The 12,399-nt window shown below is 40.6% G+C and overlaps 1 protein-coding gene across 1 annotated transcript; it reads left to right on the forward strand.

Moving 5' to 3' along the window:
* The first annotated feature begins 5,156 nt into the window (after positions 1–5,156).
* Positions 5,157–6,837, forward strand: LOC107276403 (aquaporin NIP1-4). Its single transcript, XM_015787263.3, has 4 exons — positions 5,157–5,582; positions 5,693–6,112; positions 6,186–6,247; positions 6,357–6,837. Exons 1-4 carry the CDS (start codon positions 5,409–5,411, stop codon positions 6,520–6,522), a joined length of 822 nt encoding a protein of 273 aa, XP_015642749.1. The 5' UTR covers positions 5,157–5,408; the 3' UTR covers positions 6,523–6,837.
* Positions 6,838–12,399: the final 5,562 nt, after the last annotated feature.

Below are 12,399 nucleotides of genomic sequence, written 5' to 3' on the forward strand. Positions count from 1 at the left end.
TTAAGTTTACTAATGAAAAAATAGTTTAAATCCACTGAAAATAAATAAAACATAATTAGGCCCATGATTAGAAGGATGGCCCGTATCTCTCTTTCACACCGTGGCTGGCTTGTTAAATGCATTAGGCCCATATGGCAGGCCATGGCCCAAGTCGGCGTAGGTGCCCTGAGAGTCGCCGGATTCGATCGAATGGTTAGGATCGCTTGTGATTTAGATAAAACATTGTATGTTAAAAACCTAACCCAAGATGCATTCCCCTTCTTTCCCACGCGAGCGGCGGTGCACTCCCCCACCACGTGCAACGGTGGCAGCGCCCTCACTCAGCACGGGTGGTGGAGGTGGGGCCCTCCCCCATCATGAGCGACAACGTCCTCTCGCGGCTTCAACGGGCGGATCCGGTGGCGACAGCAATGTCGGCGGCTTGTTGCGGGCGGATCCAGTGTTGGCGGCATCGGCGCGGATCCAGCGACGATGACGGCTTCCAACAAGCGGATCTGATGGTGATGGCGGCTTCCCACGGGCAGATCCGGTGGTGACAAAGATTAAGATAAGATCTGTGCAGCTTTTATTATTTTTCTATTCTTTTTCTCTTTCTTTAGATTGTCCTATTCGATTTTGTATCTATTTTTGAATTTGTGCTTTATTCTCCTTAGGCGATGTGTTACTCGCGCATGTGGGAATGGAGGCCATCGTTTCATTGGACTTATGGACGAAAAATTGATGTGATGAATGAAAAGTTACAAATTTTCTAAGTAGTTAAGATTTATTTGTTCAAATCAACTGTGACCTCGCCCATATGTGCTGATGTGCACGGTAGGATGTGTTGTCACGGAAAAGAAATCCGTCAACCCTGTAAGCAATATCTAGTCAAATCTTGATCAGTAACGGACCTAATCAAACCAGCCCAAAACTTCAAACCAGCCCAAAACTTCCATCTTATTTATTTTTCCTTTTTGATTTTCTTCTAGCCAGATCGCTCCACACCTCCTCAAATTAATATTTGATTAGGCTGAATTGGAGTGCTCGATCCAACGATATAACGGGGTAGGGAAACCGATGCACGCTCGATGACGGATAATTAATTAGTGCGCAGGTCAGCACTAATCGGATGCACAAGCCAATCGGATGATTAGACGGGAACTAAACACGGACGCTGATCTTCTTCGTATCGGATGCATGCGACATACGAAAATTTTAGGCATAAATATTTTTAATTCTTATAATAGTAGAGATTTCGGTAGACTGGTTTGTGCAATTTGGTTGGGCCACCTGCTGCTGCTTGGTGGTTGTAATTTGCTGGACAATTAGTTACATCCTACTCATAATAGTTCGATGTTGACTTCGCTTCAACAAATAAATTATAATGTTCTCCTAGCAAGCAAAAAGAGAGAGATTTTTTCCCAATCGATTAACCATGGCTACTAACTAAATTAATTGCTTAAAATTCGATCTTTCAATACCTAAAACAGAATTCTTCAGTCTCAGTACTTTCTATCTCGGCCTCATTCCTTTCACTTTGATCTTTTTCTGCACATGACCGTCTGGTATTTCAGTCTTTTACGTTCCTAGACGATATAAACCAAAATCTTCCTAAACCACAGACCGCAGGTTAATTAGAAACTAATGACCGACGCACCAACATTTTTTTTCGCTTATTTTTTTGCCACCCCTCGCAAGGCCCTGCAATTCACTAACCTTCAAGGTCTGTTTTGTGCTTTGTCCGCGAATGTTAGAGCTCTTCACTTGACAATTTTCCCGTATTATTTTACTTATAATCAATCACTCCTTCATAGATTGTTTTTTTTCTGCAGCTAATCAATCTCGTTATAATAAACCCCTTTTTTCTTACAAAAATACTGAATAAACCGACTTAGCTATCTAATTTTCATGTTACCAAGATTAAGAAACTACCTTTTCCATTTGATTTTTATTATTTATCTCAGGATTTGAGCTAATAGAGTTATATTTTTTTATTTCATCTTTCAAGTATTTATCTCGGGATTTGAGCTAATCGAGTTGTTTGAGTTAGCATGATGATTTTGCTTCATGGCTTTTGCTGATGGCGTGGCATCAACCACGAAACAATTCATGCTGAATATCCTACTTTCAATTGAAGTGGTTATAGTAATTTTCTTTCCTAGCTTTACTGATCTTTCATAAAAGGTAGTTCCGGCATTTAGATTTGGATTGGTTTCTTTTTGGATGAGTTGTAACTATGACTTTTTATTATTTTTGTTTAGAAACATCATTTTTTGAAGAAATGCTCATATCACAAAAACAATCATCTCATGAAATTTGAGTGTTCCGTTGCAATGCACGGGCACTGTGCTAGTTGATTAGTAAGAGTGTTTATCTTTTTAGAAGTTGGTTTGGAACTCTGAGTTATCTTACAGAAAAAGAAGCAAACCTACTCAGCCCAAGTAGTTTTGTTTTTCTATGGGTTGCTATAATTTTTTTTCCGTTGGATGAAAATCCAATGGTTCATCTACTACGTGATGATTGAATTAATAATAGACTATTCTAACATACACACATTTACAACAATACAAGAACAAAATTATAAGTCATACATAAATATAAAAAGGTGAATAGTCAAAGTGGTCCTCCTAGTTTCACGCAAGGATTAACTTTGTCTTTAATGTTTCAATCTGTCCATATTAGTCCTTCAAGTTTCTATTTTAATTCAAACTTATCCTTGAACCTACATAACAAACAATTCTCTTGATAAATGACACTTATACCCCCTCATTCACATATATTAGAGAAAAAATATGAATTCTTTTTTATAGATAATGCATAGTAATTTATATAAAACAAAAATAAATTATGTACTTGCAAGTGTATACGATAGCCATTAGGCTCAAGTTTTTTATGTGCACATGTTGAAATAATGGGAAGTACATATGCAATGTTGTTTATTTATTTTTGTTTTTTTTTCTAGTGTATAGTTGTGTACATATTAAGGGCAAAAGAGACATTTTCTAATAGAATTGTTAACTAGAAATATCCATATGGCATATTAAGTGGGCCAAGGATGATTTTAAGCCAAAACAAATACTTAGAGGACCTATGTGGACAAAATGAAACCTGAAGGACTAAATTGAGCCTTTTGTGAAACTTGAGGGACTAAATTAGCTATTCACCCAATATAAAACTACACGCAAAATGTTTTAGAACTTAGATGAAACTAAAGTAAAACCACATATAACAACAACAATTGTAGTTAAAACGAACTAAAACTGCACATTGTACAACATTGCAATCAGGGTTTACGTGTTAATGAAAACCGTGAAATTTCGAGGTATCAATGTGGGACAAAAGTAAATTCCAAGTGAAATTTCGAATGATGTCAGAGAATTCAAATTTAAATGTACTTTTTTTTCTGAGCACACGCTGCTGGACTCATACATCCACACTCTCACACACATCATATTCATCAGTTGGATACATCATAGCACATGTATAACTAAGATTAGAGGTATATGCACTCTTTTTAACATAGACACACACCTTGACCAGTCAACGCACTCAGCCCACATGGAATAGGAAAACACACAAAAATAAGATGTGTTATCACGTCTCATTGAATGATACAGAAAGTGAACCCACATAAATTTGCAAAAAAAAAAGAAGAAGAAGAAGGAAAAATGGTTTGGTAACGCTATGAGAAACACATAGAATTTTAAGAGACAAGAAAATAAAATATTAGATATGTTGCTAAATTTCCTTCAAAATACCTACATTTATTTCACAGGAATTTCGAAAGGTCATTCCTCTGTTCCAAATGACCATGTAGGATTTATTTTTAAAGGACTTCAGTTCTAAAAAATTCCTCATTTTTTCCTTTGACCAATGGAGCACTTGTAGGGTTGAATCTTTTGGAAAATTTTCCTATATGTACTCCTTTAGAACAAAAGGAATTGACCCTTTGAAATTCCTATAGAATAACCAAATACATAGGAAATTTAGAGGAATTCTACCATTAGATTTAACCACATGGAACATTTCCTTTCTGCCATTCCCTCTCCAAATTCATGTAGTATTTTCCTGTGAAGCATCCAAACAACGCGATTCAAGTAATTTGTGTGCTTTTGACATTACTTAGGATCAAGTTGGTGTGCCACCCTAATTTCTCATTATTTTTTTCCTGTTCATGCAGTTCTTCAAATCATGCATTCAAAAAGAGGTCTTAATGAATTCGAAGAAATTAAAACTTAGCACCATAGTCTAAGGCCCTGTTCTTTTCTAATTTTAGATTTTGGATTTTTTGTTCGCATGATTCCCAAGCTCCTAAACATTGCATTTTATGAACACAATTCTATATAAAGTTTTCTTGGAATACTTTGATAAAGCAACTTTTCAACTTTGTAGAAGTTAATTAATTTGTTTATCCCTCGAATAGCTATCACAATTTATTTTTCAAATTATCCATCTATCCATCAATTTGAGCTATCAGATGAGAAATGAGAGGCATATCACAATTGCGTCTATCTATTGTTCTATTTTTGTGTTGTAAGTTTAATCATCTGATCCTGTTGACTGCAAATTTTAAAGAAGCCGAAGCCGAAGCCGAAGCCGAGGGTCCTTGCACATACCTCTTCTATTGTTTCAGACTGGTCCTGATTTGGTGAGCCTAGCTTTGGGCTTTGTAATGAAACTGCAAATCGTCAAGCTGAGCTGAATTTCACCAGATCAATTGGGCCGAACCCACTAAGCAATTTGCTAACGAATCGAGTTATAGGTGTTGCATGCGCCAATAATAAATGGTTAATTTGTGTAAAATCCCAATTTTCCATCTGAAAAAAAAAATCCATCCATGTATGACGCACTAGTTGTCGTCTGTCTCTGCCGTTCTCTGAAGAAACAAGAACATGTACATGCAGAGTTGCTGACATGTGTCCCCCCCTCACCAAAAGACGGCATCAGGTTAATTTTGTATCCATCCTCTAATACATTTCCCCGACCTTGTCATTATTGGAACATATATTCGTGGGAGTTGTCGTTTCAATTTTGTCCAATCCCCAGTTCGTATCTCTCGAATCTTTAATTTCAGTAATTCACCTGGTTTGGCTTTCATCAACCACTCTCGGTGAATCCGAAGAAAGAATGAAATTAAGGGCAAGACAGAGCTGAGGGCTGACACTCTGAGGAGTGAGGACGATCTGCTCTTATATAATTTCAGTCCACATGTTCGATCTTCTTCTTGACATCCACGAGATACCCATTTGTTCCTTGTACCCCGGCAACAGCCTGTCTGGTCTATTGCGTTGTGTAACTAAAACTGTACTACTTTCTTCTAATATGTTTACGTGTGTGAGCTAGATACCCATTTGTTCAGCGTCTTCGGTTTTGCCGCATAATAATTTGCATTTGGAGACAGTGAGTGCGTGCGCCGGCCGGCGGCAGATATGGCACGGCGAGAAGTCGACGACTCCTACACCAACGGTTCCGTGGTCGAGGTCGTGTCCATAGAGGAAGGCAGCAAGATGGACAAGGAGGATGACCACCAAAACCCGCAGGCGCCTGACGGCGGCGACGTCGTGGTTTGTGGCATGCCCATGTCGTTCACCTTCCTCCAGATGGTGAGCACTGAGCAGCATTTGCCATTGATTCTCTCTTCAACGAAATGTATATATATATGATCGTGTGCTTGGTTAATTTGGTCGTCGATCGACGACGACGCTGCGTGCAGCTGCTCGCCGAGTTCTTGGCCACGTTCTTCCTGATGTTCGCGGGGCTGGGCGCCATCACGGTGGAGGAGAAGAAGGGCGCGGTGACGTTCCCGGGGGTGGCCGTGGCGTGGGGCGCGGCGGTCATGGCGATGGTGTACGCCGTCGGCCACGTCTCCGGCGCGCACCTCAACCCGGCCGTCACCCTCGGCTTCGCCGTCGCCGGCCGCTTCCCGTGGAGGCGCGCGCCCGCGTACGCGCTGGCGCAGACGGCCGCCGCCACGGCGGCGAGCGTGGTGCTGCGGCTCATGTTCGGCGGCCGGCACGCGCCCGTGCCGGCCACGCTGCCGGGCGGCGCCCACGCGCAGTCGCTCGTCATCGAGTTCGTCATCACCTTCTACCTCATGTTCGTCATCATGGCTGTCGCCACCGATGACCAAGCGGTAAATGGCAGCCATCCACGTCACGAATACTTATCAGTTTTGACTTATCGGTCATCTGACTCTGTTTTTACAGGTGGGTCATATGGCTGGAGTGGCTGTGGGTGGAACCATCATGCTCAATGTGCTGTTTGCTGGGTATGGGCTCGCACCATCGCACACGCACACTCACACTCACACACCCGCAAATGATGTCGTCACACTAACTTTGGGGGTCTATTTGACATGGATGACGTGTGGCGCGCAGGCCGGTGTCGGGGGCGTCGATGAACCCGGCGAGGAGCATTGGGCCGGCGTTGGTGGGGAGCAAGTACACGGCGCTGTGGGTGTACATCTTGGGACCGTTCGCCGGTGCGGCAGCCGGAGCTTGGGCCTACAGCCTCATCCGCCTCACTGGCGACCGCACGGATTGAGATCAATGTGTTGAGGGTGAGAATCCTCTACCATAATATCATTACCATTACAGTCGCTGATATGTGGGTACCACTATTTTATTACCTCACACGTCAGGGTATTATGGTAAGTCTACAGGGTATTTATATGTTTGAATGTATCGGTGTAAAATTGGCCCGTATACGTGGATATGTTGAGTTCTGGATCGGTCCATGTGTGGTGTCTTTTGATCTTTTGGTGATAGGCGAGAATATGTGTTACATTCAAATTATAACTTGGAAATGATAATTCCACCATTCAGAAATAATAAATTTGGATTTGTTTTACTAAGATAAGACTCATTGTAATTGACACTCGGTACTATTAATTCTATTTTCTAAATAACACAAAGTATATATAGGCCTAATTTTGGCACATTCAACAAATTAAAAGGCACTAAACCTAATAGCAGTAGTCGTCCTTTTGGCCCATTTAGCAATGGAGGAGGAGGAGGGGGGGGGGGAGATAGAGATAGATTTTGCTCATTTGGATTGGAAAGAGAGCATAAATTTTAATCCATCAGGCATTGTCTGTTGGGCCACTTTCATTTTACATATACTAGGAATATTTTGGTGCATTGCAATTAGAAATAGGCTGGGAGTGTCGAGTCACTACTATGAAAAAGGGGACATGTGCCGGTTGCCAACCTCACATGGGTATTGGATTTGGCAATTGGCACCCAATAAGCGATACATTTGAGTTCTCTTAAAGGTGCCGGTTTGAGGTCCTAGGAATGAGAAAAAAGGCCAGCTCAATGCATCGGCTCAATTCGAGCAACTTCCCTTGACAACAACAAGATTTCATCACACTTTTAATTACATTTAATCCAAGAAAATGCATTGAGCAACTCCCCTTCACTCCAACTAGATTTCATCACACTTTTAATTACATTTAATCCAAGAAAATGAAAGAACACAAGAACATCAACAAAGCAAGCAAAGGGAGGGGAGGGGAGGGAGCCACCGCTGCCTCCCCTCCTGCCGGAGCTGACGGAGGGGAGGGCACTGCCGCCACCTCCGAGCCGTCGCCGCCTCCTCCCCTCCCGCCGCCGATGCCACATCCCCTCCAGCCGGATCTAGTGGAGGGGAGGGTGCTGTTGCCAGGCGGGGCCGCCGCCACCTCCCATCCCGCCAGATCTGGTAGAGGGGAGAGCGCTGCCATTGGGTGGTGCGGTGGAGAGAGAGAGAGCGCTGATAGAGGGAGAGGGGAGGAGGCGGAGAAATCAAGAGAGGAGAGGAGAGGATGGAGAGGGGGGGGGGGAGAGAGCGGTAATAAAAACAGCGAGAGAGAGAAAGAGAGATGAAAGAGAGCTAATGGTTCGGTTCAGTTGGCTCCCGCGGGTTTTCTTAATAAGTATCCGTTTTTTTTTTATAAAACCACCTATAATATAAATATATTTGTCGGTTCTTAAAAGACCGAAACCTATAATATATTATAGATGTCAGTTCTTCTAAATGAACCGACACTAATATTATAGGTGTTGGGTTTTTAATTTAGAACCGACACCTATCTCTCTATAAAGGTGACGGTTTTAGCCGATGATGTCCCGTGGATGCGTGTTTTGGGGGGAAAAGCACTATAAGTACAAGTTTTAGCATTTCTAGCCCGATAGTGCCAACATGTATGTCCGTTTTTGTAATAGTGATTGAGTTATGCAACTTTTGTATGTAACAAATATTCGAACTTCTAAACGATCTTAAATAAATAAGTTGTTAACTATAAGGATCTTATCGAGCTTGAAAATTTTAATATAAAGTTTGATTTTATCCAACTCCAAAAAAAAATTTGAAATTACTAAATAATATTTTAATATAAGCTATAAAGCAAATTTTGCATTTAAGTCCCTCTAGTCCTCGTAGAGGGCTTTTTTTTTTCCAAAACAAGAAAAAGCGCTCATATAAAGGACGTTACGGGTATATTTCTGTAATTTTTGAAAACCAAAGCATATTCCTAAATATTTACAAATAAATAAATAAAAAAATTCGTTGATAGCCTATTTAATCTTATATTTGTTAGGCTCACATCAGCCCATTAAGAATTTGGCATGGGCTTATTTTTTGTCCATTATAATCGTGCTCTCTTACGCCTTGCATTTCCTCCCTTCCCTCTAATAAATGTAAAAAACTGAAGGAAATTAATGAAAATGAAAGAAAATTTACAGGGAAAAAATGAAACAAAAACACTTCATTGAAAAAATTTAAGCGAGACATGAAGAGAACTGTTGAAACAAATTTCAGAGAAAAAAATGAGGCAAAATGTGATATGTTTGCAGTGAATCCTTTTTCTGATAATAGAGCCTACAGTTTCGCAATCCAGACACACAGAAGGCTGGGATGGACGCTTCGACAGACATGAATTGACATGGGGTGTGGCTACCCAGTGGTCAAGAAGAACATTTTTCTTACCTCATTATTCTCCGTGCATGTCCTCGTGGGCAATTTGCAGCTTCAGACGTAAACATCATCAGATTTGTGTTGTTTCGTGTCGCGCTCAAGATCCAGAATCACACACATAACTCATATGAACCAAAAAAAAGAAGGCCAATGACAACATTCTCCAAAGGTTTTCTGAGGAAAAACATTGAACCCAGTGCTAGACTGCTACTTCTACACTGACCTTTCAATTCAGAAGCTCGCAACTTTGCTTGCTGGGGCTTCAAAACCTTTGCATGATTCTCTCGGTGTTTGCTAATCAATCAGCAACACAAGGAATTGCATAGTACAAATCAGGAGAGGGAATTGAGTTTTCAGAATTATCTAAGCTATTAGCACAGGGCCCATGTTCTTTTCTCATTAAGATACATATTTTATCTCGGTTTCCGTTATCACGTTTTTCAAAGAGTAAATTGCATTGGCGGTACACGAACTTGTCAGATGAGTGTAATCAAGTGCATAAACTTGTAAAATGCTTGTTTTGGTGTACAGACTTGCCTAGTGGCTGTGAACCAATACCAAAATAACATAGCGTGGCTAATTTTACCAAGTTGGATGTAGATTAGGACGTGATATGCACATATGAGATGGGCATGAGATATGCTATATTTATAAACTCGGTTCTTACATTAACATTCTTTTTGTTTCCACCCTTGCATCATTACTCAGGTTCTTTATGTTTTTCTTTGACAACAATCATGCCTTATTTTACCTTTTATTGAACACACACACACACACACACACATATATATATATATGTCTATATGGCGTCTTCTCACTTGCATGTTTACATCGCATCCTAATCAGCACTTAAATCGATGAGATTAGCCTTGTTGTGTCCTTTTGGCCTTGTTTTGCACGCACCAGACAAGTTCATACACCATCACAAACATTTTACAAGTTTATGCACTAGATTGTACCCACCTGACAAGTTTGTGTACCACCAATGTAATTTACTCTTTTTCAAAGTACTAAACAATATCTTCGTATGAAAACTTTCTATATCTTTAAAATATCAAATATATCCATTTCTCAAGTTTATAATAATTAAAAGTTAACTAATCATGTGCGTCAACTTAATCTTCATCTTCATCAATTTTAAATACCTATCAAGTAGTTTTCATATTTGCCATGTCATATAGGCACTATGCATAGAAACTATATATTCAATTGATGATGTCTTCAAATTAAATTCTCATATATTCCCTTGTTTTCATTCTTGGTACTTATGTAGAGATGGTTTCTTGCATGAGAAATGGTTCCTTCATCTTTTTATCTCTCTCCTCATTAATTCTCCTGTCACATTAGTTTTTTTTCTTATGTGGCAATGTATTTAATGCTATGGATACTGCATGCATTTGGTTAAAGGTTTGGGAACTTGGGATGGGTCGGGTTGGGTTGAACCTATTTTTTATAGTGTGTTTGGTTTGGAGATAGGTGGGATAGGATGGTCCCTGACAAGGAATATTCCCTTAAGATCCGGGTTGGCATGGTCCCTCAAAAACCGGCGGACAAATCCAACCCACTTTTTTCTCTCGCTGACATGTGGGCCATTCCTTCAAAAGTAGGATCATCCCATCCCTTATGCCAAACAGATAGATGGGATCATCTCATCCTAAAAATAGGGATGAGTCTAACCCATCCCACTTTGTCCCCAAATCAAACACATACTAAATGACATGGAGGGTTGGGGATGGCCTTAGGCTTAGTTCTTTTCTTCAACTTCCTCATTCTCCTTTAGCACGCTTATCAAATTGTTAAATGGTACGCTTTATATATATATATATATATATAATAGTTAATTAATCATATTCTAGTGAGCTTTCTCGTTTTGCGTGTGCGGAAATTTTTTTTAAAGCAACGAACGGGGCCTAAGATGTGCTAAACTTGGCATGTTTAGCAACTTAGGGAAAGAGGATATTAGGAATTTAAACGAGTAAATTAGTAGCAATATTAGTGTAAAAATTTGATTTTTAATTTCAATCTCTTGTTTGGCGAATGTGGTAGGAATTGATAGGGAGTTTAGCTAGACGGTAGATCTTAAGTAAAAATGGATGGCCGAGATTTGTTTAGGTAACATAGAGGGAGAATTCCTGTCCAACTCTCACTCCTACCTAGCTATTAAAAAGTAGGGGTTCCTCCCTCAATTCGTCATCCCGTCATATCAAAATTTCCATGTTCTCTAATCAAACAAAACACTCGATAGCTTCATCCGTCCAAACACTCTAATCCCTCGGAAAAACTCTGCCCAGCCAAACACTTGCATTGCACATTTGTTTCTTTTTCCGGTAGGTTTCTGCTTCTTTCTGTTGAGAGCCTGTCGGCGCCACTAGAGCACACCATATATACGCACATCCAGTTCATGCATGTTGTGTGCCACGATCGGAGCGTTTAGGATATGGCATTCGCCACTAACCGATCATGGTGTATAGTCTGGGCCGTGGCCCCTAACCACGTACTCTTTCCATAAAAAAAAAACTTAATCTATAAGAAGACGTGACCCCTCATCTTATAAAGGGATTGTTGTAATAAGAGGAATTACACCCTCTTATAAGTTGATTTTTTTTTTGACAGAGGGAGTACGCTGCATTACTTTTGTCATGAGTTTGAGCTGACAGAGTGAGAGCTTGCGGTGATCAATTCATCGAGAAGTGCTGACAAGCTGATAATTGTAGTGTAATATCATCTTGAGTACTAATAAAATACTTAATTAATCGCACAATATGCTATCGTACAGTACTTTTAAGCCTTAGAACAAACAAATGGTTAGCAAATCTCAAATGTGATACTTACTACTTTTGCCATATCAGTTTGGAATAAATTTAATCGATTCAGGGAAAATGACACAAAAATCGCACTTAAAGTTTTGTGCTTCAAGCACTGGTCCTTTTCCGCACAGTCCCAAGATGCAGCAATAATCAAACAGAAGATTGCATCAAGGGAAAGAGGCCACCACACAAAAAGGAATGATGCTTTTTGGGCAGCTCCTCAATTGGACACAACAACACAACCAGCAGCAACGAACAAACGCCGGCCTCATCGCAAAGCATATGTGCATGCAGCAGCATTTGGAACATGCCTGAGAGACCTAGCTAGCTTGTCATTTGTCAACTTCCCTGGTGGTAATTATAACGGAGTATGGTGTCATGGGCAATACCAAAGCGATGATGTTTTCCATGAGATCCACTCCCCACTTGCCCATTATACATAATGCTTGCTACACCAATTGTTAATAGGAATGCTCGGAGACGGGATTCCGTACCCTAGCATCAGTACGGTATGATTCCAAATAATTCACCAAGTGAATGCACGGGTGGTGGCGACAGTCGCGATAGAGCTACCACCCACGCTGCACTCTAGGAGTGCCGCAACGTGAGGCCCTAGCCGACGGTTACGATTCCTCTCTTCCCATTCAATTCTCTATGA

Source organism: Oryza sativa, chromosome 6 (genome assembly GCF_034140825.1).
Source record: "Oryza sativa Japonica Group chromosome 6, ASM3414082v1".
Classification (NCBI taxonomy): domain Eukaryota; kingdom Viridiplantae; phylum Streptophyta; class Magnoliopsida; order Poales; family Poaceae; genus Oryza; species Oryza sativa.

Bases quoted from the DNA above. Each gene is read 5' to 3' on its own strand.
- LOC107276403 (XM_015787263.3), top strand. From the start codon at position 5,409: ATGGCACGGCGAGAAGTCGACGACTCCTACACCAACGGTTCCGTGGTC. The intron at 6,113-6,185 runs GTAAATGGCAGC...CTGTTTTTACAG, and splicing joins TCGCCACCGATGACCAAGCG to GTGGGTCATATGGCTGGAGT. The intron at 6,248-6,356 runs GTATGGGCTCGC...TGTGGCGCGCAG, and splicing joins CTCAATGTGCTGTTTGCTGG to GCCGGTGTCGGGGGCGTCGA.